The following is a 24,997-nucleotide window of genomic DNA, read 5'->3' on the forward strand; positions in this document are numbered from 1 at the left end:
CTATTTGGGGAAGATTTGGATCAGATCATCAAATCTCTTAATGAGAATGCGGTGCACAAGCTACCAGAAGATCATCCACGTTCTTCTAGATCTTTTTATTCCTCCAGAAATAGGTACCGGAATCAACGGAGGTCGCGTCCTACTAGACAGCAGACACCTCGGGCTCCTTCTACACGATCACATACCTTGGAACTGGTCCTTTCGAGGGCGCCGCCAGGGTAAGGATACTCAAGGCACAGGTCCTTCTTCGAAGGCTTCACAATGATGCCTGAAGGACCCAAGAGGGGATCCCCCACCTGGGGGGTCGCCTTACTCTCTTTTACAAGGAGTGGGCCCAAATTACGTCGAATCAATGGGTGCTGGACATCTTAAGACAAGGCTACGTATTAGATTTTGTACACGAACCCCGAGATCGTTTTCTGTTTTCTCCTTGCGGTTCCCGTCTCAAACAATTAGCAGTCCAACAGACTCTCGATCGACTGCTACAGCTGGGGGCGATAGTACCGGTAGCGGCCTCCGAACTGGGAAAAGGTCATTATTCAATCTACTTCGTGGTTCCCAAGAATTCTTGGCCTCTTTGGACCTTACAGAGGCATACCTTCACATCCCGATCCATCACCATCATCAGCGCTTCTTACGCTTCAAGATTTTGGGACAGCATTTTCATTTTCGTGCTCTCCCTTTTGGTCTGACGACGGCTCCGCGTGTCTTCACCAAGATCATGGTAGTGGTGGCGGCGGCACTCCGCAAGGAGAGTATCCTTGTACATCCCTATCTAGACGACTGGCTCATTCGGGCGAAGTCGAGGACGCAGGGTTACCGTGCTGTAGACAGGGTAGTACAGTTTCTTCAGTCTCTGGGATGGATCGTCAATTTCTCAAAGAGCAAACTGATACCGTCCCAATGGCTGGATTTTCTGGGAGCACGCTTCGACACCAGCCGAGCCAAGGTATTTCTGCACCCGGACAGAGCTCGGGCTCTGCGTGCTCAGGTAACACGGTTCATGGCACTAGTTGCTCCCACGGCATGGGATTATCTCCAGGTACTGGGAACCATGGCCTCAACAATCGATTTGGTTCCGTGAGCCTTCGCTCATCTCAGGCCTCTCCAGAGGTCTCTGCTTTCGCGATGGAACCCAGTGTCGAGAGATTTTCAAGCAGTACTGCCCATCCTGGATGTTGTCTTGCTCAGCTTACTGTGGTGGCTGGACCCTCAACAATTAGCTCAGGGAGTGTCTCTACAGAACCCGGATTGGGTGGTCGTCACCACGGATGCCAGTCTCACCGGCTGGGGGGCGGTCTGTCAGGACAGGTTTCTCCAAGGCCGATGGACGATGGAACAGTCCACTTGGCCCATCAATCGGCTGGAGACCAGAGCAGTCCGTCTAGTGCTGCAGGGGTTCTACCCACTGGTACGCAGTCGAGCTGTTCGGATTCTTTCGGACAATGCAACCACAGTGGCGTACATCAATCGCCAGGGGGGCACTAGAAGCCATCTAGTCTCGTTGGAGACCGACGAGTTGATGACATGGGCGGAGCTACACTTACAGCGGCTAGCGGCTTCGCACATAGCGGGCGTGGACAACGTTCAGGCAGATTTTCTCAGTCGACAACACCTGGATTCCGGAGAGTGGGAACTCTCGGAGGACGCAATGCGAAGGATAGTACAGCGTTGGGGGAGACCCCATGTGGATCTAATGGCAACCGCGACAAATGCAAAAGCCGCCCGGTTCTTCAGCCGCAGGCGAGAGCGCGGTGCGGAAGGAGTCGACGCATTGGTTCTTCCCTGGCCTCGACAGTGTCTCCTGTATGTCTTTCCTCCATGGCCTCTAGTGGGCAAGGTTATCCGACGGATAAAGACGCATCAAGGTCCGGTGATCCTAGTTGCACCAGAGTGGCCTCGTCGACCATGGTTTGCAGATCTTCTCAATCTGGCAGTAGACGGCCCTCTTCGGCTCAGTCATCTGCCACGTCTTCTTCGCCAAGGACCAATATTTTTCAAGGAGGCAGATCGCTTCTGTCTTGCGGCTTGGCTTTTGAGAGGCGTCAATTGAGATGGCGTGGATATCCAGAATCTGTCATCTCCACGCTCCTGAAAGCTAGCAAGACATCCACGTCGGTTACTTATGTCAGAGTATGGAAGGTTTTTGAGGAATGGTGCGAGTCAAAATCGATTCTACCAACTCAGGCCTCGGTGACACATGTGCTTTCCTTCCTACAGGCTGGTCTGGATTTGGGCTTTGCCTATAATTCTCTTCGTGTGCAGGTGGCGGCGTTGGGAGCCTTCCTACGTAGTAATGACAGGGAGCTTCTGGCCTCACATCCAGATATCCTACGTTTTCTAAAGGGGGTAAAACACTCGAAGCCTCCAATTAGACCACCTTGTCCTTCTTGGAATCTCAATTTGGTACTCCGGGCTCTATGTGCACCGCCTTTTGAGCCTCTGACTTCGGCCACACTCAAGGATGTCACCCTTAAGACCATCTTCCTGGTGGCGATCAGCTCAGCACGTCGGATCTCTGAACTACAAGCTCTATCATGTAGGGAGCCATACCTTCGTTTCACGCCAGGGGGAGTATCCCTGCGGACAGTTCCATCTTTTCTGCCGAAGGTGGTCTCGAATTTCCATCTCAACCAATCGATAGAGCTTCCGTCATTTTTATCCTCTGATTCTTCTGACCTACGTCGGTTGGATGTCCGACGTTCTTTGATACATTATTTGGAGGTCACTAATGAATTTCGACTCTCCGATCATTTGTTTGTCCTTTGGTCGGGACCCAGGAAGGGTTGCATGGCATCCAAACAATCAATCGCTCGCTGGCTGAAAGGAGCGATTATAGCCGCATACATCGGAGTGGGTAAGTCTCCACCTTTAGCTGTTAAGGCGCATTCTCTCTGCGCTCAAGCGACGTCGTGGGCAGAAAGTTCTGCAGTTTCTTCTCAGGAAATCTGTAGGGCGGCCACATGGAAGTCTCTCCACACTTTCGCAAGACATTATCGTCTAGACATTCACGCGCCGTCTCACGGTCAGCTTGAAGACAGGGTCATACGGGCAGGGCTGTCCGCGACCCACCCATGATGGGGAAGCTTTGGTACATCCCACAGTCTGGAATGATCCTGGTACGTACAGGGAAAAGAAAATTATTCCTTACCTGCTAATTTTCGTTCCTGTAGTACCATGGATGATTCCAGACCCCTCCCTGGTTTTGGGGGTTCTTTGTGGGCCATCCCTTCTTTCCTGTCTTCACAATATTTTCACTCTGTATCTCTAGTTATTGCAAGCTGTGTCTTTGAACACAGTGCTGTTTGCAAGTTCTCAGTTACAGTTTTTTGAGTACAAGTTAGTTGCTGTTACTTACAGCTGTTATTTTTTCTCTATATTTTTGAGATTAATTGATTCCTCTGGTTCTGTCTCTTCTCGTCTTGGCTTTGCTAGTCCAGTTACTGAGGATTGAGGTGAGGAAGGCGTGGCTATATAGGTCCTCCCCTGGGAATTTTTGGTTCTAACTCCATCTGCTGGACAGGGAACATAACCCACAGTCTGGAATGATCCATGGTACTACAAGAACGAAAATTAGCAGGTAAGGAATAATTTTCTTATCCAGCCCTGGCTGGATGCATTACTTAAGTCTTTTAGGAACACACACCAGTTTTCTGAAGCACAAGATCTTAAAAGACCAGTTCTCAGAGCCATTGGGTAAATAACGATTTATTGGGTAAACTGGTCTGTCCAAAAAATTGCTCTCAGAGCAGCTAAAATGTATACATGGAGTTCACAATGCAGGCACTTTTAGCTTCATTAAAAAAGGGTCATTCTCACAGGACAAGCAGGATGGTAGTCCTCACATATGGGTGACATCACAGGATGGAGCCCTGTATGGAAAACTTTTCTGTCAAAGTTTCTACAAAGCTTTGACTGACACTGGCACACTGAGTGCACCTAGCATGCTCAGCCTGCAATTATCCCTGTGAGCCACAGGTGTCTCCCTCAGTCTTCTTTTTTCCGCTCTGCAGTAAGCATAGCGGTTAGGAGCTCTGTGAGAAATTCTAACGTTTACCTCACGGAAACACTTAAACTTTTACTTCACAAACACTTTTCCCTGCACGGGTCTCCCTTCGCGTACGTTTATTCGACGCTCGGTGAGTACTATGCCCTGTTTTTTCTGTCGGTTCCTGTCACCTCCCTGGCCTGCCAACTGACTGCGGCCTTCCCTCTCCCTATGTTTTCAGTTAGCCACACATAGCCTGCGAGTGTCCCTGTGTGACACTCTGCCTGGTTATTAGCGCTAGTGGGACAGGGACTTCCACAGTTTCTGTTGCTGCCAGGGCCCCTGTCGATACAGATCCTTCAATTTCCTTGGTACCCTCGCGCAGTCGATGCTCCCATCGGTACCGTCGGTACCCCCTTCAGATCGTCCTGGATTCTTAGATGCCATCGATACCCCTCCCCCCCCCCCCCCCCCATGGTACACTGATGCCATCGGTCCCTGCATCGTTTCTATCAGTGCCATCCATGTTTTTCATCCATGGCACTGATTTTTCCTTGGTTTTCATCGGTGCCATCATTGCCTGGATGGATGCCATCAACGTACACCTTGTCTTGTCGGTGCCATCCATGCCTGGGTCAATGCCACTGTCGCCCGGGGCACTTCCATCGATGCCAGGGTCATTTCCATTGATGCCATCCTCTATTTTCTTGATGCCATCGATGCCTAGGACATTTCCATCAATGCCCAGGTTCATTCCATCGATGGACATCGATGCGAGGATCGATTCCATCGATGGGCATCGATGCCAATGCCAATTCCATGGGTGACATTGATGTCAATGTCAATTCCATCGATGCCAAAGTGGATTCCATCAATGCCAATGCCAATTCCATCCATGCCAATGTTGATTCCATCGGTGCACATGTCTGTGCCATCGATGCCATGGATGCCATTGGTGCCCGAGTCAATCCAATTGATACCGTCGATGGCCTTGGCCATGCCGTTGATGCCCGTGGCCATGCCAACGATGCCGTCGGTGCCCGCCTCCATACATCGATGCCCACGTCATTTTCATCGTTGTCTTCGACACCGTTGATGCCGATATCATTTTTCCAATGCCAATGATGTTTTTTCGATTATTCGATGCCACATCGTTCCCATAGATACCTACGCCAATGCCGTCAGTGCTTCCATCACTGTCATCATTGCTCTGGCCGAGTCATCGCCGTTTTTTCATATATATTTTTGACGATACCCTCGAGGCCACTTCGGCTGCCATCGACACCGTCAATACCGACATAGCACCGCCACATAATGCCCTCGCCTAAACACAGTGCTCCATGCTTTGGGTTCTTATTAAAGCCCCGTATTAGCCTACGACACTACATAGTGCCAGGAGCAGTGCAGGCATGCTGACAGTCCGTCATCAGTTGCTATCCAAGACAGCGAGGGCATTCATCTCGGCGCTGGGAAAGACCAGGCCGAGCACCGTGGCATGCATCGTCACCGACACAGTGACCGTCCACCACCGACACCATCCAGCACATTGGTGCTATCCTTCTCGATGCTGGATAATGCTCGGGCCGAGCAACATCACCACTGCCATCGACACTGTTCCGCACAGTATTGGCAGTCCTTGGTGCTCCAGAAACACCGGAACGAGTTCTGAAGAATTCTGCACTGGCGTCACGAGACATCGAGCCGCTGCGACGAGGGCCGGGTTCACGAGCTGTTAATCAGCTCCCCTGTTCCTGAGGCATGCCCCACCGACATCGGTGGGGGATTGTGGCCCTCCACAAAATACTACCGTGGTAGCGCCAGCCACGCTTAGCCTGTCTCCTCTATACCTACGCCACCGTACCAGGCATCAGAGTTGAGAGTAACGTCTACTCCCTCGATGACTCCTGAAATCCACGGAGCCAGCAATCTTCACCAGCTCGTCCTTCGGCGATCCACGTCGTATGATAAGTACCCACTTCTGCGGCATTCCCATTGAGATGTGTTCTCTAATTCGAGCCACATGGTTCGAAAAGTTCTAGGTCATGTACCTTCCAAGAACCGTATTAGTGTCACATATCGCTATGACAGCCACAATACCAGGAGAACCTCTCTATCATTTCTTTGGGATTGCATCAGGGCTTAGGCTCTGTACTGATTAATGCTCTGGCTTCTGGTTTCTGCTTCAGAACCAAAGTTCCAGGTGCATTCGCTGATCTGCTAAACAGGTCTCGATGTCTCCTTGTGCAGCACACAGAAATGCGGGTAAGACTTTACCGCTCATGCTCCCATGGGAGGTTACATGATATCCAGATTACATCAGCCCCTCCAGTTGGACACCTCCTGGTCTCCCAACTGGCCGGATATCAGAGTGGCCACCCCACTTTGTACCAAAGTTCCTGGTACACTCCCCCAGAGGCAACAAAGCACAGAGGGGGGAAGGGGGGTTGGGGAGTTTTAGTTACACTATTCTTTCTTTCAATAGAAAGTAGTTACTCTCTGCCCATCCTGGACCTCAGAAATACCAACTTTCTTCAGAAGGCACAGGTAAAATGTTATCTCTCGTTACCATGCTTCCATATCGCAGTTAATACATTACCTCTAATCTTTCTATGTGCTTCATGGTGAGTTAACAATATTACAATCCCAAGCTCTGCCGGTTGCACCAGCTTTGGCAAATGGGGTATTCATTGAATCACTATCAGTGACTGCTGTTTCTCTGTGGCGTGCAACATCATTCACGCTTTTCCTTGCATGGACAGCTGCATAACCACAGTCAGTCCAGTCAAGGAGCTCTAACTTCTTCATGACTCACTATACATTTACTAACTGGGATTACTGTCACTGCCATAAATCCCTTACACAACACTTCTGGACACCACAGTCATAATGACCTTCTGTCCAGCATACGCGCAGACATTCTAATAAATTCTCACATGTCCCTGTGTACATTTTCCATAACCTCAGCCCCTCAATTCTTCATTGTCGGGCCATGGGGTTTTTTCACTATGCACTTTCCTCATAGAAAACTGCTTTGAGTTAGATTCAGTGAAATTCCATTATCAGTGAGTCTAAGCTGTCCAACCGCTTTCGTCCCTCATCCATATTGCAGATCTAGAACAAAAACTTAGTCTGATTCTGCTCATGCTCGCATTTACTCAGGGTTGTAAAGTTTGACCTAAAGGTTTCTCAACCCAATATGCGTCTACTCCACTCCAGGCACAGTTTCACATGAACTTCCTGGAGCTTGTACATAAGAACATAAGAAATTGCCATGCTGGGTCAGACCAAGGGTCCATCAAGCCCAGCATCCTGTTTCCAACAGAGGCCAAAAACCCGGCCACAAGAACCTGGCAATTACCCAAACACTAAGAAGAACCCATGCTACTGATGCAATTAATAGCAGTGGCTATTCCCTAAGTATAATTGATTAATAGCCATTAATGGACTTCTCCTCCAAGAACTTATCCAAACCTTTTTTGAACCCAGCTACACTAACTGCACTAACTACCTTCTCTGGCAACAAATTCCAGAGCTTTATTGTGCGTTGAGTGAAAAAGAATTTTCTCCGATTAGTCTTAAATGTGTTACTTGCTAACTTCATGGAATGCCCCCTAGTCCTTCTATTATTCGAAAGTGTAAATAACCGAGTCACATCTACTCGTTCAAGACCTCTCATGATCTTAAAGACCTCTATCATATTCCCCCTCAGCCGTCTCTTCTCCAAGCTGAACAGCCCTAACCTCTTCAGCCTTTCCTCATAGGGGAGCTGTTCCATCCTCTTTATCATTTTGGTTGCCCTTCTCTGTACCTTCTCCATCGCAACTATATCTTTTTTGAGATGCGGCGACCAGAATTGTACACAGTATTCAAGGTGCGGTCTCACCATGGAGCGATACAGAGGCATTATGACATTTTCCGTTCTATTAACCATTCCCTTCCTAATAATTCCTAACATTCTATTTGCTTTTTTGACTGCTGCAGCACACTGAGCCGACGATTTTAAAGTATTATCCACTATGATGCCTAGATCTTTTTCCTGGGTGGTAGCTCCTAACATGGAACCTAACATCGTGTAACTACAGCAAGGGTTATTTTTCCCTATGCGCATCACCTTGCACTTGTCCACATTAAATTTCATCTGCCATTTGGATGCCCAATCTTCCAGTCTTGCAAGGTCCTCCTGTAGCCATGCATTAAGCCCTTATGCCTTCCAATTTTTATTTATTTATTTATTTAGGATTTTTATATACCGACCTTCTCAATACAAATATCAAATCAGGTCGGTTTACATAGAACAAAACTGTCGCGGTTGAGGCGTTACATTAAACAGAGTTTCTGAACATAAGAACATAATTATTAAATATTAAATAGACAACAATAACTCATCAAGATAACATGAATAAGTGTAGGGAATAGTTAAAAAAGAGGGTAGGCTAAATAGGGGTAAACAGGAACAATACTGCTTCTGCAAAAATCTTTGTACATACAGACAGACAGCATAGGGACAATGTGCTTTCCAACACACAAGCACGCATAACCTCTTAGCTGCTCTGCAAGGAAGCTGCGCAGCTCTACCCTTCGCCCTTGCTCACTCCATGTATCCTCGGGCCACTTATCTAAGAGATTTACTAAACGCACTAGCAGACCTTCTCCATGTAGGTTTCCATCCTCTCGAATGGTCTCGGACTACATGTGTAGCGGGAAAGATCTTCTAACGCTGAGGTCAACCGAATTTGCCCTCTGCGTCCAAGTTGAACCATATGGTGCACAGATTCTTCTCCCCACACATGTTTCCAATGCATTCCCATAGACGCCTTTCTTCCATCAAGGGCCTCTTAAATGTGTCTCTTCTGCTGCCTCTCATAGCCAGCACACTTCTAATGTTGAACCGGGACGGGGTTCACTGTTCCTCAGACCCACGTCCTGGCCGACACTAGTATGGTTCCCATACTTCTCAATCTATCATACCAGTAACCCAATTCGCCTTCTCACAAGTCAGTCTCAAATCGTAGACTCACTGATGTTCTCAAGTACTGGTAGCGTCACAAAACCTTCCACACCTAAATCCTACCATTCAAAATGGCATGATTTACCACATGACGCATAAAAAAGGGTATTTCCCTTTTTCTTTTTCTACACCACTCTTTTCTCTTCCTCCCTCGGATTCTGCTCCTCAGACATCCTCCACATACATACATCTCTGTTCCAATTGGTGTATTGTTTTGGAGTGGGGATACCCGATTAATGGTAAACCCCTTCTGAGTCAGCTTACCATGGATTATCCACTGATCAAGCCGCCTCTATTTTCACTAGTCACGAAATGCAACCTATATCTTATCCTTATAAGTCTCTTATGATCTCCGTTCGAGCCTTTCCATTCCTCTCATTTCACAGTTTGACATGGGAAATTCTTTCCCTCATAAATGTCATTTCTGCCAACAGGGTCAGTGAGTTACACACCTTGTTACATACTCATCCGACCCCGCGTTCCTCCGTGACCGAGTGGTTTTACATATTCAACTTCATATCTTTCTTAAGGTAGATGTTGCATCTCACCTTACTCAGAATATACTCTGTCCATTTTTCCCAACATCTCTCTCTCACCAAAGTGAGAGGGTTTTTTCCACTTCTTGGACAGTAATAGTGCACTTGCATTCTATCTAGATCGCACTACATTCCATAGGAATTCCACCTAACTCTTCCCTTCTGTGGCAAGAGTCAAGCTGCGAGTTCCAGTGGGCAAACAGACCTATTCCTCCTAATTGACGGTCTGTATTTCTTTTTCCTACCAACAAGCAGACATTCCACTACATCACTGTGTGTAACCACACTCTGTTGCATCCGTACCAGCCTTAATAGCTTCCCCTCAGCCGCTGCTGTTACGATCCCCCCTGTTGCTGCGCTACAGGTGGTCTCTCACCTTCCACCGGAGGCTGCTCCGAAGCCAGGGCCTTGCCTGTGTTCCATCCGGGACTTGCTCCAGGGCCTGAGAGGCCTAGCTGTGCCTATGGCTTGCATGCCTCTTCTATTGTGGGTGGGGAGGAGGCGGGGGCGGCCAAAGGCCGCCCCGCCCCTTAAAGAAACAGGGAGAAACAGACAACTAAAGAAAGGGAAGGAGAATCCATTGCACCCCAGCGCCCCTTGCGAGGGCGCCGGAGACTACTAGCAGGGGACAAAGGAAGGGAAGGTAGGAGGGGTGACAAAACAAGAGGCCACTAGGACACACGTGGCCGAAAAAGCAAGCAGGAGGCTGGAAGCAGGAAGCAGCAGTAGCTGGAACCAGCAGGCAGCAGCAGCAGCAGGGCTCAGGAGGAGCAGCAGGGCTGGAGGCCCAGGAGACTCAAAGACACAGGGCTGGAGGCCCAAGAGAGACAGCACTACAGGACTGGAGGCCAAGCAGACACAGCTCTAGGGCCTGTGTTCCATCCGGGACTTGCTCCAGGGCCTGAGAGGCCTAGCTGTGCCTATGGCTTGCATGCCTCTGTGTTTGGACTTCCTGTTTGGCGACGCCCTTCTCCTAGGGGCCGGCCCGCAGCTCTCTACACCACTTATAGGGCCAGTGGTGGGCGGTCCTGGCAAGCTCCTCCTAGGGAGTTGCCTACAACCTCCAGTATTTAAGGACTTTCTTGTCATTTGCAACTGGCCTTCGGATTGAGCATTACAGTCGCCTGTAACCGTGCTGATCCAGGTCCTCCATGTTTGATGGCTCCTTGTCCTGTCTCTGCCCGGATGTCTGCTATCTGATGTTACCTGATGTCTGCCTTGACGTATTACCTGATGTCTGTTCCTGAAGCTGCCTGATCCTGTTCCTGTTCCAGTTCCGGTTGTTCTGCCCTATGTCCTCGTCTGGTTCCTGAGCCTTATGTCCTGTTGGGCCCTGGAGTGGGCAACAGGAGGGATTCGTCCCCCGGGCTCTGGAGCTTCCCTGCCTGCCAGCCGAAGGGGCTTCGGATGTCAGTATCCCAGCATCGGAGTTCCTGTTCGCCTGGATCTTCTGCTTTGTCTTCCCTGCACCCTCCTTTCCTCAGTGTGGTCCGCGACCAGCCTTCCTGGGCTGTGTAGGGCGCGTCTGGGACGGGGTGGTCCGCGACTCAGTCCCACGGGTGGGCTGAGTAGGGCACCCTGATGGACAGTGCCATGTTTCCTTCCAGCCTTGTCTATGATGTCTGCTTCAGCCTTTGCCCTGATGTCTCCAACGTCTTGCTTCAGCCTGTCTTGGATGTCTGCTTCAGCCCCCGTCTGACGTCTTCAGTGTAAAGGACTCTGTCTGCCCTCGCCTCTGTCCGGCCTGCTGCCCATTGCCGATCCCAGCGGCAGGTCCGAAAGGGCCGGGAACAGTCGGAGGACCGTTCATCAGTCAACTTCCCAGTGTTGGCTACCATGGGCGTGCAGGTCCGGCTGAGGGTCAGACTCCGTGCCTGCTCCCCTGCTTCTGTACCCGCCTGGCTCACCATGCCTGCCCAGCTCACCTACCACAGTGTGGCTTGGGGCTCCTCCTTGAGTCCTGCCGTGGTCCAAGGGCTCACCACCAGCTCGAGACGACCGCGCCCGTGCGCGCTCGTAACAGCTGCTGCTTGTACATATTTATCAGGCTGCAACCTGGAGTTCTCTCCATACCTTTGCAGCCCATTATTGCTTAGATACGACTAGCCGGCATGCTCCATGTTTGGCCAGTCCGTTTACTCTTATTCTTTTCGATTTAACTACCCAACATCCTTCCACCAACCCATTAAGGGTTTCAGGATGCCCTCCGTTCCAAATTCCACCCCCGTCATTGCGCCTTTCGCGCGTCTTGGGTGCATTTGGTGCGCTCTCAGGCATCCTCAGCTCGGTACTCACCCATATGTGAGGACTACCATACTGCTTATCCTATGAGAAAGCAAGTGTTGCTTACCTGTAACAGGTGTTCTCACAGGACAACAGGATGTTAGTCCTCACGAAACCCACCCGCCACCCCGCGGAGTTGGGTCTGTATACGTTTTTACTTTTATTTTAGTTTCGCTTGCGCTTTTAGCTATAAGACGAGACTGAGGGAGACACCTATGGCTCACAGGGATAATTGCAGGCTGAGCATGCTCAGTGCGCACTCAGGGGGTAATTTTCAAAGGAGTTACGCGCATAAATGTAACTACTATTGTAGCAATTTTCAAAAGCCATTTACTCACGTAAAGTGCACTTATGCGAATAAATCCTATGGACGATTCAATGGCATATATTGTAGCAATTTTCAAAAGCCCACTAACTCGAGTAAAGTGCATTTACATGCGTAAAACCCAGATTTACGCATGTAAATGCTTTTTAAAATCCGCCCCTTAGTGTGCCAGTGTCATTCAAAGCTTTGTAGAAACTTTGACAGAAAAGTTTTCTGTACAGGGCTCCATCCTGTGATGTCACCCATATGTGAGGACTAACATCCTGCTGTCCTGTGAGAACACCTGTTACAGGTAAGCAACACTTGCTTTCTTGGGGTTTAGGTCAGGGGAGGTACATATGTATGCAGAATGGCATTTTCAAATTTGCATATTTACTTTTCCCCCCTCTTTTCCCTCGCCCTCAGAAGGAGGTGCAAGGTCCGTGGGGACTTTTGTGCCCGTGTACCCACATAAGCAAATTCTTTAAAAAAAAAAAACAAAAAACCTATGCACAAAGTTTCTCTGAAAATTACTCATCAGCTTCACGGTTGCAAAACTACCTGCAAACTTTGCATCTAAGTAGGCTACTGAAGATTGCCCCCTAAAAAGGAGCACATTTATAAAATCTTAGTATCCAGAAATAATTGAACAAAGAGAAACCATAAGCAGAAAGAAAGTAAAGCACAATTTTCAAAAATTGGAAAATAATTGATATAAAAAAATGATGTAACTTGCTGAGAGCAGGGGGGTCCCCCAAAGTTTTGGTGCCTAAGGGGGGCTCCAGACAGTCTTAATATTTTTATTCATTTTTTCCATTATTAAAATGTATTCATTTTGGTGTGCCATGATGCAGTGAACTTACTGCCAGATGTGCTGCAGCATGAAACAGATTGGGAACCACTAGTCTTAATTATGGTCTCGGTGTGTGAACACACATACACCTGTGTGACAAAACAGAATCAACAAAGAATAAAAGCAAAAATCATGACTTGACCATGTTCCAAGTGATAGTCCTTATCAAGTGATATATCGCTAAAATTTGTTACAGGCAAGAAGTAAGTGTGTGTGTGTGTGTGTGTGTGTGTGTGTGTGTGTGTGTGTAGCTTCCTGCTGTCTCTGCTGGAGGTTATGAAATGAAACTCTGTTTTCAAGGAAGGGTCCAGCTCATGCCAGCTAGCCTACTTGTTCCTGTCCACATCGTGATGAAGTATCTCAGCTTCCAGCCATAGAGCGTGACTGCCTGCAGTCTATTAATCCTTGTCCAGGACAGTTTTCATCATCTTTCTTGTTTGTATTCTATTATTTTGGGCCCGTGAGCATACAAATTCACCACTTAATTCACACCCAGCTCCCTCCTGTCCCACAAGTCCTGTGTACAAACATTTATTACTGGGGTAATGAACAAAAGCAGAACATGGTAAGGAGTACAAAAGGATTTCAGCAATTCTTTGTGATGGGAGTGAATGAAAACTTTTGCTTTTCTTAACTATGCTGATTGTTGCTGGAGCCAAAACGGGATGAAAGGAAATGCTATGGTCAGATGCTTGGGAATCTCTGCTGTTAAAAACTGATCATAACTGTTCTCCATTTGAAAAGTACACTATATTTAGCTTCTCATTTTGCTGACACAATTGTTTGGCATCTAATCCCATATCCATCATACCCAAAAGTTGACAAAAACATTGGGATTTTATTAGGATGTTCAGTTCCTAAGAAAAATGCACTTGAAAAAAAAGCCTCACTGTCATACTTGCTTACATCATGGTTTCTGTTATGAACTGTGCTGCCCGCGGGTTCCCCCGCGAGCAGACTCACTTACCACGCTGCTGTTCCCCCGACGCTGCATGGACACCACCGTTGGGCCTCTCCCACGCAGCTGGAGCCACAGTCTCGCCTGGCTCACGTGGCCCGGAGGCCGCCCGGATTTGTCCTCTTCACCGCGGCCGGAGCTGCGGACTTTCCTGCCATCTGCGGGGCTGAGACCACCCCTGACGGGATTGCCATCTTCGTGGTGCTAGGCCGCAAGCCCCGGTCCCATCCGGCGGCTGGAACCGCCCCGGGGCTCCCCGCAGCGGCTGGAGCCGCTGCCAACGTCAGGGCCTGCTCCTCAGGCCTAGCCTGCGTCTGTATGCACAGACACTGTGCAGGCCGCTGTCCATGGTCCTGCACAGCCCTGCTCCTTAGGCGCCGGCGCGCACCTCTCTGCCAGATTTAAAGGGCCAGGCACAGGAAGTGTGCTGGCCCCACCTAGGGATGGACTTCCTGCTTGAGCCCTATAAAAGAGCTGTCTTCTCAGTCTGTCGTTGCCTTGCATCTGAGCGACATACCTTTGGAGGCTCCTGCCTGCCAGAACCTTGTAAGGTCTTCTGTTCTTCATGGAGCTCCTCGTCTCGTCTGCCTTCTACCACTTCTTCGTGTCTTGATGTCTTGCCTGAGGTCCTGGTCCATTTCCTGATGTCTCATCATGATCTTCCACCTCCTGATGTTCCTGCCTTCCAAGATGTTCTTCCCTCCGTCTTCGTCTGGTGCTCCTGAGCCTTCTGTTCCTGTAGAGCTGTGGTTCTCGGATGGTGTGTGCCCGAGAATGGAGTAGTCTGCAGGTGGGATTGGTCCCTGTGTTCCGGATCCTCTGTTGCCGCCAGCCATAGATGGAACTTCGGGTGACATCGATTCCGTCATTGAAGTTCCTCCTTGCCTGGGTCTTCCCTGCGCTTGCCCCGCTCTCCTCATGGTCCGTGACCAGCCTCCAAGGGTTGTGTAGGGCGCGCAGTGGGACAGGGTGGTCCGCGACTCAGTCCCGCGGGTGGCCTGAGTAGGGCGCCCTGAGAGACAGTGCAAATGTCCTTCCTCCCAGCTGTTGTCAAGTTCCAAGTGTCTTCGTCCATGATGCCGTTGCATCAACCCAAGTGTCTTCGTCTGTGATGCTGTCGCATCGACCATAGTCCTGTCTACGTGTCAAGGCCCGCCTGCCCTCAACCTCAGGCCGGCCTGCTGCTCCATGCTGTTCCTCGCAGCAGGTCCGAAAGGGCTCGGAACAGTCGGAGGACCGTTCCCCTACCAACATCATCTGTTGTTGGCTCTGGGAGCTTGCAGGCCCGGCAGAGGGTAAGACCATGTTTAGCCATGCTGGGACACGCTGTCACCCATCGGTTCGGCCCTGGATTCGTCTGGGGTCTGGCTGAGGCCCAAGGGCACACTAAACACCCCTTTCTCAACAGTTTCTCCTGCCAAGGAGCAGCTTATATATTTAAAGAGGGACAGGTATCCAGATTGTATCCCAGTTAAGTGGGTCTTCCTACAGTTTGCAGAAGGAAACCCAGATACTGTACATAAGCCTTGGGACTAATCTTCCTTTACAAAATATTAATACCACTGCTAACTTCCACAGTAACAAAGTAAACTGGAAAAAACCGAGAAGCAGACTCAAATTGTTTTCTTCATAATTTTGATTGACTTGCTGTACAACATGAGATTATTGTAAATATAAAGCCATAAAACAAAATAAAGTGGATAAAGTGAACAACTTCTTGAAGTACTGATGACATTTCCATCATGTTCAGTTTATATCACTACAGAAACCATTTGCTCTAAAATTCACAATTGTCTGCGCGTGCATGGCATAGGCTGCCTCAGATGTTGCAGTTTGATGCTGCTGGAGGACCCTTGGGCCGACCTACCTAGGGAGACAGGGTAGGCCGGGGGGCGGAGCCACAAGCTGGAAGGGTTCACCCAGGGACCCCCCGGGAGGAGCCCGTAGGGTCCTGGGTCCTCAGGACTGGGAGCTGTTTACAGAATGTCCAGAAGGCTGTGGTGGGGCGTAGGCCGGGACCAGAGCAAGCAGAGTGAATAGGAAGTCCATGGTACCCGGAAGGCTGGGGACCGGCTGTGCAGAGCCGAGGGCCGGCTGAAAGCAGGGCAGCGGGCGGCTGCAGAGTCTGTAGCAAACCGGAGTCAGAGGCAGGCAGTGGGTGAAGCGGGGTCAGAAGCAAACCGGAGTCTGAAGCAGGCTGCAGGCTGAAGCGGGGTCAGAAGCAAACCGGAGTCGGAGGCAGGCGGCAGGCTGCAGGCTGAAGCGGAGTCAAAAGCAAACCGGAGTCAGAGGCTGGCTGCAGGCTGAAGCGGAGTCGGAAGCAGACCAGAGTCAGAGGCTGGCTGCAGGCTGAAGCGGAGTCAGAAGCAAAGCGGAGTCAGAAGCAGCAGCGAGCTGAAGCGGAGTCAGAAGCAAACCGGAGTCAGAGGCAGGCAGCGAGCTGAAGCGGAGTCAGAAGCAAACCGGAGTCAGAGGCAGGCAGCGAGCTGAAGCGGAGTCAGAAGCAAACCGGAGTCAGAGGCAGGCAGCTAGCTGAAGCGGAGTCAGAAGCAAACCGGAGTCAGAAGCAGGCAACGTGGAGATCAACAGGAACGCAACTGGGAGCAACTAAGAAGTTGTGAACCTCGTTGCAAGGCGTTGAGAGAGAGTCTGAACGCCGGTTCTATCGGGAATTGGGCGTGATGTCAGCAGCGCGGGCGAGGCCGGGCTTCCGGGAGCTGGACGCTCAAGACGGACGTCCTCGCGTGCGCACGAGACCGAAGGGAAGCAGGCCCGTAATGGCGGCCGCCACGTGGAGTGAGAGAAGCCCCCGGGGTCCGGAGCGGGCGGAATGCCGTGATCACTGAAGCGGAGGTAGGCGGGCCTGAGCCCTAACAGAAGGGAAGCGGTCGGGACTGCAACATCAGATCTTTAGTAAATAACAGCTGATGTTTTTAATTTAATTTGAAAACAAATTTCTAGCCTGCACAACGCAAAGTACTTGGCGGGTTACAAATCAATATGCATAATGAAATGTAACTGATATTAAAAAAAAAATAACAATAAGAGAAATAAGTTTAAAAAACACATAACAGATAGCTCCTCCTCAGTTCATACTGGTGTCCATGTGGGTCCTCCTTATAACTCAAAAACTGCTAGAGGTAGGTGAATGAAATTTTGGGGGCAAGAAAGGGACTTGGAGGGGGGGATTGAATTTTGCAACATGTAAGATTTGAGAGCAATTAGCAGGGGTACTTTGTGGCTACCAACTTTCCCATTTGTAGCTACAAGTAGAGAGAAACAGAACCAAGGCTGTTTAGCATGTTTTTCTTTCCAATGATCGGTTGCTTTTTGTTTTTGCAGATTTTACAAAGACCGTGCACACTGAAATACAACTTGGTCCAGATGAATTTGACTACTTTCAAATTGGGGTTGACTCTGAAGTAACATTTTGCCTTAAGGAACTGAGGGTGAAGATAATTTTTACATTGTATTAAAACTAACTGCAGATACTTGATCATATTTTCTAAGCTTTTATTAACTGACTTTCGGGCCAATACAGTACAGTGCGCTCCGGCGGAGCGCACTGTTAACCCTCGATTGGACGCGCGTTTTCGACGTGCTAGCGTTACCCCTTATTCAGTAAGGGATCGAAAACACGTGTCCAACCCCCCCGAACCTAATAGCGCCCGCAACATGCAAATGCATGTTGATTGCCCTATTAGGTATTCCCGCGCGATTCAGAAAGGAAAATGTGCAGCCAGGCCGTACATTTTACTTTCAGAAATTAGCTACCAAAGATAGGCGCTAATTTCTTTGGGCACCGGGAAAGTGCACAGAAAAGCAGTAAAAACTACTTTTCTATGCACCCTCCGACTTAATATCATGGCGATATTAAGTCGGAGGTCCCGAAAGTTACCAAAAGTTTAAAAAAAAAAATTTTGAAGTCGGCTCGCGGGTCGAAAACTGGACGCTCAATTTTGCCGGCGTCCAGTTTCCGAACCCGTGGCTGTCAGCAGGCTTGAGAACCAACGCCGGCAAAATTGAGCATCGGCTGTCAAACCCGCTGACAGCTGCCGTTCCGGTCCAAAAAGAGGCGCTAGGGACGCGCTAGTGTCCCTAGCGCCTCTTTTTACCTGTTTTTACCGCTGGGCCTAATTTGCATACTGAATTGCACGCACAGGAGAATGGCCTGAGCGCGCGCTGGGAGAGTGGGCGTTTGCCCGCTCTCCCACGGACTTTACTGTATCGGCCCATTTATAAACCAAGTTTTGTGTTGATAAGCTATGGTATTTTAAAAGTTGCAATATCTTTTATTGGCTCATCAAAAACTGTTTTTATATCTTGATGTTATACAATGAGCTTTCAGTCCTCACAGATCATTTTAGCAGGAACTATTTTTTGTGTAATATTATGATAAGCCAGAAATATAATTTCCTCTGCATTCAGGCAGGCTAATCCCCACTAGTGGGTTATGCACTGCTGCCAGCAGATGGAGACAAGAGTAAGAAGCTGATGTCATGAATATATAGTCCAGCCTCAACATCAGCCTGCCGATATTCTCCATCTCCAGCAGATAGTGGACGTGCATTTTCCTACTGGGGATTGCCTGTGAAAAATGAAAAAAAAACCCTAGAAGATGAGATGATTATATAGCACTGCTTGCCTCCCTCAGTAGAAAGCTCTCAGTCCGATAGCCTTGACTGGCGTGGCCTTAGGAAATTAGCAGATGCAGGCCGAGAGAGGCTCTTCAGTGAAGGCTTTTGCTCTCTCCCTCCTGTAGCCAGGACCCATTCCTGTTCTCAGCCAGAGAAGGCTGAGCTCAGGTAAATTTTTAAATTCAAATTAAAGGAGGATGTGGTAGCTGGGAGGCCGCGTTTCTTCCTGGCTCCGGGCCCGCCTCAACTATCGCGATTCATCTTCGTGCGCCACCGCCTGCAAAACAGTCGGATTATAAAGGGGACAAGGCTTATGTCCAGTGTTCGCTTAAGGAATCCGCCAACACAACTGATGACGACTAAGACAAGCAAAAAGGAGAAAGAAAAACCGAGGACTCCCGAACCAAAGATGGCAGCCGCCGCAGACCATGAGTCTCCCTCCACCCCGCTGCCGCTAATGCTCGCTGACATCAAAGACGCGATTCGGGAGGCCCTGGATGAAAAATGGGCTGTGATCACAGCGCAATTAGGGGAGATCAGAGATTCTATAGTGGCACTACCCCCAAGGTTGGATGCCGCCGAGGTGTGGATTTCAGCACTGGAAGACACAGCGCTTGCTACTGTCCCTAAAATGGCAGCCCAAGATAAAACCTTACAGGCCTTGCAGGCCAAAATGGACGAATTAGAAAATAGGGCCAGACGAGACAATCTGAGGTTTCTGGGATTCCCAGAACATATCAGGGAGTGGTCACTTTGCTCAATTTTGGAAACCTGGCTCCCGGAGGTACTCGTGCTGCCCCACCTGCAAGGGAAGCTGGTGGTGGAGTGGGCACACCGGCTTGGAGCGAAGAATGCGTCCTCAGGGCGCCCGCGGCTCATTATAGCCAAAATCTTGAATTTGGTGCATAGGGCAAAGATATGGCGGGCGTCTAGATCAAAATCTGACCTGATATTCCAGAATTCCTCTATTCAAGTCTTCCAGGACTTCTCTGCCTCAGTGTCCGAGGCACGATGGGGTTTTTCCTCTATTTGCTCCTCTCTACACAATTGCGGATTAAAATTTGCCCTATTGTTTCCTGCCCGATTGCGGGTTGGGCACGTGGGAAAAGTCCACAACTTTGAATCGGCGGATTTGGCAAAGATTTTCTTGGACTCCCTGGCCAGCTGAAGTGAAGTTACCCTGACCGTGGGTGTTATTGCCATGCTTGAATTGGCTTCTTCCCTGTGTACAGTGCGTGCAGGGGTGTTTTTTCATGGGCTTACTGAACTGAAGTCAGGATGAAGATAGCCCCATGGTTACCTACCGTGGCCTGGGAGCATTTTTTTTGTTTGCAGTTAATGGCCTGAAACCTTGGCATTTTTTGTACTTGTTATTTTGGGGTTTCTTCTCTTGTTGGGCCTAATACCTTGTGCTAATTTGCTTGGGCCACCGACACAGCTTTGTGTGACAGTTGATTATGAACATCTGATATGTGGAGTACTGATCCCGACTGGGAGTTCTGACGGGCGAGTCCAGAAATTGGGGGCCTGTTGAGCTGCTTTCTCTATGTATTTTCTCCAACTTCACACAGTATTGCAGGGACTCATTCCCATAGGAGCGCTTGTGGGGGTTTTTTTTTGGGTTCCCCACTTGCGATACCTGTCTGTTCCTGAGCAGTAATGTTACAAAGGACATGTTGGCTTGTTTGTTCTGTTAATTTCTAACTAATTTCGGTGGTCCTAATTCTTTGACTACAGTATTTGGGGGGGGGGGGGGAATTCCTGCTTGGAGGCGCAGGGGGGTCCTTTTATGAGGTAGGGTCTCTCAGGGTCCAAGGCCTGGACAAGGTTCGTTCAGCCGGCGGTTGGAACTGAGGTTGGCCCGGACACATCTCAACATGATCTCTATACTTCCCTTATGGGAGTTTTGAGGGAAAAAGGGTTGGGGAGATGGGGGACAGGAAGTCAAGTTGAATTGGGAGGGTGGGGAAGGGAAGAGGTGGGGGGGAGTGTTTGGGGAAGAAGGGGTTTGGATAGGATGGAGGCATTGGGGGGGACATAGAATGTACGTTAATACTGGTGAGTGAGAGAGACTTTCTCTTAAATATAATTCTAATCCCTCAGCTTCCTTGGTGGGGGGAGTGTAGGGGGGGAGCCTCAGCTGGGAGGGCTACCGCCTTGGAATTCTTGTAAATCCGGCTGCTATTTCTTTCTGGTGTGAGTAGGCTATAAGTAAGCCCACATGTTTTGTTTCTTGGAATGTTTGTGGGCTCCACTCACCCATTAAGTGCTCTAAGGTGCTCTCATTGTTGAAGAAAAGGGATGCACTAGTGGCGTATATGCAAGAGACTCATCTCACTGATGCTGAACACATTAAATTGCACCACGACTGGGTGGGGGAAGTCCGGTTTGCCTCAGCCTCTTCAAAGTCAGCGGGAGTGGCAATTTTGACTCACAAGCGGTTCCCTCTTAACATTACTAAAGAAATTGCTGATCCTCAAGGCCGATATCTCATTTATTTATTTATTTATGTATTTGGTGCTTTTTTATACCGGCATTCATGATAGTATCATATCATGTCGGTTTACAGAAAACTGGGGTACAATACCCTTAAACATTAACATAGTAAAGAAGCAAAAGTTACAATAAAACAGGGGTGATAGAACTGGGGAAGAAGAAGACAAAGCATAGGTAACTCAAATATAAGGATAATTATTTGCAGTGTGCTGAGTGTTCCATAATATTTGCTGTGGTGAATCAGTGACCTTATCTATGGCGAATCAGTGAATTTAGGGAAAGGCTTGTTTAAATAACCAAGTCTTAAGCCTTTTTCTAAATGTCAACAGGCAGGGTTTTGTCTGAGTTCAGGGGGAATAGTATTCCAAATGGTTGGTCCCGGTGTAGAGAAGGCCCGTTCTCTTGTGGCTAGATGGTGAGTGGATTTGGTTGGGGGGGTGTGCAGGGATCCTCTGTAGGCTTCTCTGATCGGTCTAGACGAGGTGTGTAGTCTGAGAGGGATTTGAAGGTTAAGAGGTGCTTGGGTGTGGATGATTTTGTGGATAATGGTTAGGGACTTGTGTAGAATTCTGAAACGTATTGGTAGCCAGTGTAGATTTTTTAGGATGGGGGAAATGTGGTCTCTTCTGCCCGAGTATGTCAGTATTCTTGCCGCCGCGTTTTGAAGCATCTGAAGTGGTTTGATTGAAGAAGTGGGTAGACCTAGCAAAATGGAATTGCAGTAGTCTATCTTGGAGAATAGGAAGGCTTGGAGGACAGTTCTGAAGTCTTGAAAGTGTAGAAGTGGTTTAATTCTTTTTAGTACTTGCATTTTATAGGAGCAGTCCTTGGTTGTGTTGTTGATGAATGTTTTTAAATTCATATAGTTGTCGATTAATAATCCCAGGTCTCTTGCTTGGGTGACAAAGGTATTAGTGAGTGACTTTTGAGGGGTATCGCTGTTGTCCGGGGAAATGAGGAGTTCAGTCTTGGCTGAATTGAGTATCAGGTTTAGGCTAGAGAGGAGGAGGTTGATCTCTCGGAGGCAATTTTCCCACTACTTGAGTGTTTTTGTAATGGATTCTGTTATGGGGATCAGGATTTGCACGTCGTCCGTGTACAGGAAATGTTTTAGTTTTAGGTTAGTTAGCAGCTGGCACAGGGGAAGAAGGTATATATTGAAGAGGGTGGGGGACAAGGAGGAGCCCTGAGGAACTCCTAGTGAGGAGTTGATGCGAAGGGACTCTTTATTGTGGATTCTGACTTTGTAGCCTCTGTTACTGAGGAAATATTTGAACCATCTGAAGGCAGTTCCTGTTATTCCGAAGGCAGATTGTCGGTTGAGGAGGATGGAATGGTTTACGGTATCGAAAGCCACCGAGAGGTCAAGAAGGATTAGTAAGAAGGATTGTCCTTTGTCCAAACCCATGATGAGGTGGTCTGTCAGAGAGATGAGTAGGGTTTCGGTGCTTAGTGCCTTACGGAACCCATATTGGGTAGGGTGGAGTATTTTGTGATCTTCGAGATAATCTGAAAGTTGAGAGTTGACTAATTTCTCCATGATCTTGGCTACAAAAGGTAGATTGGAAATAGGGCGGAAGTTATTGGGTTCCTTTGGATCTAAGTTTGTTTTTTTTTTTTAGAAGAGGTTTAAGAGAGGCGAGTTTTAGGGCATCTGGGAAGATTCCTTGTGATAAAGAGCAATTTATGATATCAGCCAGAGGTTTGGAAACGGTGTCGGGTACCAGCAAGAGTAGTTTTGTTGGGATTTGGTCGTAGGGATGGGTAGAGGGTTTCATTTTCTTTAATAGCGTTTGAATCTCCAGGGCGGTAGTAAGTTCAAACGATTCAAGAGAAATCCCTTTGTTTGGGAGATGGTAGGAGCTAGGAGAGGAGGTAGGGCTGGGGGGTAGAAGAGTTAAGAGGTTTGAGATTTTGCTTTGGAAGAAGAATGCCAGTTCGTCAACTTTGGATTGTGCTTGGTCGTTGGGAATAGATGGGATGCTAGTTTGTGTGTGTTTGGATACGTAGGAGAATAGTGCTTTATCGTCGAAAACGAGGTCGTGGATCCTTTGAGCATAGAACATAAGAACATAAGAAAATGCCATACTGGGTCAGACCAAGGGTCCATCAAGCCCAGCATCCTGTTTCCAACAGTGGCCAATCCAGGCCATAAGAACCTGGCAAGTACCCAAAAACTAAGTCTATTCCATGTAACCATTGCTAATGGCAGTGGCTATTCTCTAAGTGAACTTAATAGCAGGTAATGGACTTCTCCTCCAAGAACTTATCCAATCCTTTTTTAAACACAGCTATACTAACTGCACGAACCACATTCTCTGGCAACAAATTCCAGAGTTTAATTGTGCGTTGAGTAAAAAAGAACTTTCTCCGATTAGTTTTAAATGTGCCCCATGCTAACTTCATGGAGTGTCCCCTAGTCTTTCTACTATCCGAAAGAGTAAATAACCGATTCACATCTACCCGTTCTAGACCTCTCATGATTTTAAACACCTCTATCATATCCCCCCTCAGTCGTCTCCTCTCCAAGCTGAAAAGTCCTAACCTCTTTAGTCTTTCCTCATAGGGGAGCCGTTCCATTCCCCTTATCATTTTGGTAGCCCTTCTCTGTACCTTCTCCATCGCAATTATATCTTTTTTGAGATGCGGCGACCAGAATTGTACACAGTATTCAAGGTGCGGTCTCACCATGGAAGGTGGAATTCCTGTAGAGGTGGAGGGCAGATTTGTAAGCAGATAGTCTGCTGGGGGATGGGGCCTTGCGCCATTTGTTTTCTTTCTGTCTGAGACTTTGTTTGAGTTTTCGGAGTTCATTGGTGAACTACGGTTGTTTTCTGTGCGAGGTAGGATTGATTTTTTTAGTTGATAGTGTGTTGTGATGGATGACACACGGAAGAAGACACGTCAGGCAGAGTTCTCGGGAAGGCACCCTGAACGCAGTCCGAGTGCTCTCTTTTATTATACAGAGTTTACAGAATTCCACAGCGTATTCAGCATACTATTGGTTATACTGCTACGTGCTAATGCATGCTGCCTGCGTGCTGCGTGCATGCCTTCATTGCTATTGGTTACTACATCTTATACTGTGCGCGTGATAGCCTTGTGCCAGTTTCTGGGTGAAGCAAGCAACCTCCTCGTGAAGAGGTGGGGGCTGTCTGTGAGCCTAAGATAAGGAAGTGCAGAGATCTGAGGAATGCTGACACAGTCACGCTCAGTGTGTGTTTAGTGCAGATAAGGAAGTACAGAGAGATCTGAGAAGTGTCGATGCAGCAAGGCCCAGTGTGGTCTGCCAGCTACTGAGCAAAGCCTTTGTCTCCACATCTCATCCTTTCTTTTATATTTTACAGGAAATCTTTACGTTGTGTTTTAGGTATAAGTATGTTAGCCAGGTTGGGCAAGCATTGAATACAGCAGCAGCAACATATTAGAATGAAGATACAAAGTAATACAATGGGAATTATCTTTCTGAGACCTGCCATATCGGGGAGCCAGGACCATAGCCAGTCCCAAGGGGACTGGGGTTCGTTATCGTATAGAGGGCGATCGGCTATTAGAGTCTCAATCTGCTCAATGGTGTGTGTGAGGTTAGCTTTATAATCAGATATGTATACACAGCAATGTGAACCAATCAATGCACATATGCCTCCCTTTGAGGCTAAGATCATGTCCAATGCATTGCGATTCTGCAATACTACTTCTCTCATTTGTGAGACCTCTTCTGTGAGGAGTTTTATGGATTTAATCGTTAGGTTGAATAGAGCTGTGGTCCAGTTGGCAAGGGTGCATAAATCTTGGTAGTTTAGTGCTGCCCCTAATGGGGGAAACAGACCATCGTGCCTGTGCCTCGTCCATTTGGGTTTTGAACTGACTCTCTCCTGTTCTGATTCTACCTTTGGGCAGTTTGGTAGTAGTATAAAAGGATGGCATTATGTAG

General features: G+C 48.5%; 1 protein-coding gene across 3 annotated transcripts in view; it reads left to right on the forward strand.

The window, feature by feature from the left end:
* RAD9B (RAD9 checkpoint clamp component B) overlaps positions 1-24,997 on the forward strand; it is a 255,439-nt gene that overhangs the window by 116,928 nt on the left and 113,514 nt on the right. For all 3 annotated transcript variants that reach the window (XM_029572041.1, XM_029572043.1, XM_029572042.1), the window contains exon 7: positions 17,273-17,379. In XM_029572041.1, the coding sequence (XP_029427901.1) occupies positions 17,273-17,379 (107 nt within the window). The remainder of the gene's footprint in view (positions 1-17,272; positions 17,380-24,997) is intronic.

The sequence above is a fragment of the Rhinatrema bivittatum genome, chromosome 11 (genome assembly GCF_901001135.1).
Source record: "Rhinatrema bivittatum chromosome 11, aRhiBiv1.1, whole genome shotgun sequence".
Classification (NCBI taxonomy): Eukaryota; Metazoa; Chordata; class Amphibia; order Gymnophiona; family Rhinatrematidae; genus Rhinatrema; species Rhinatrema bivittatum.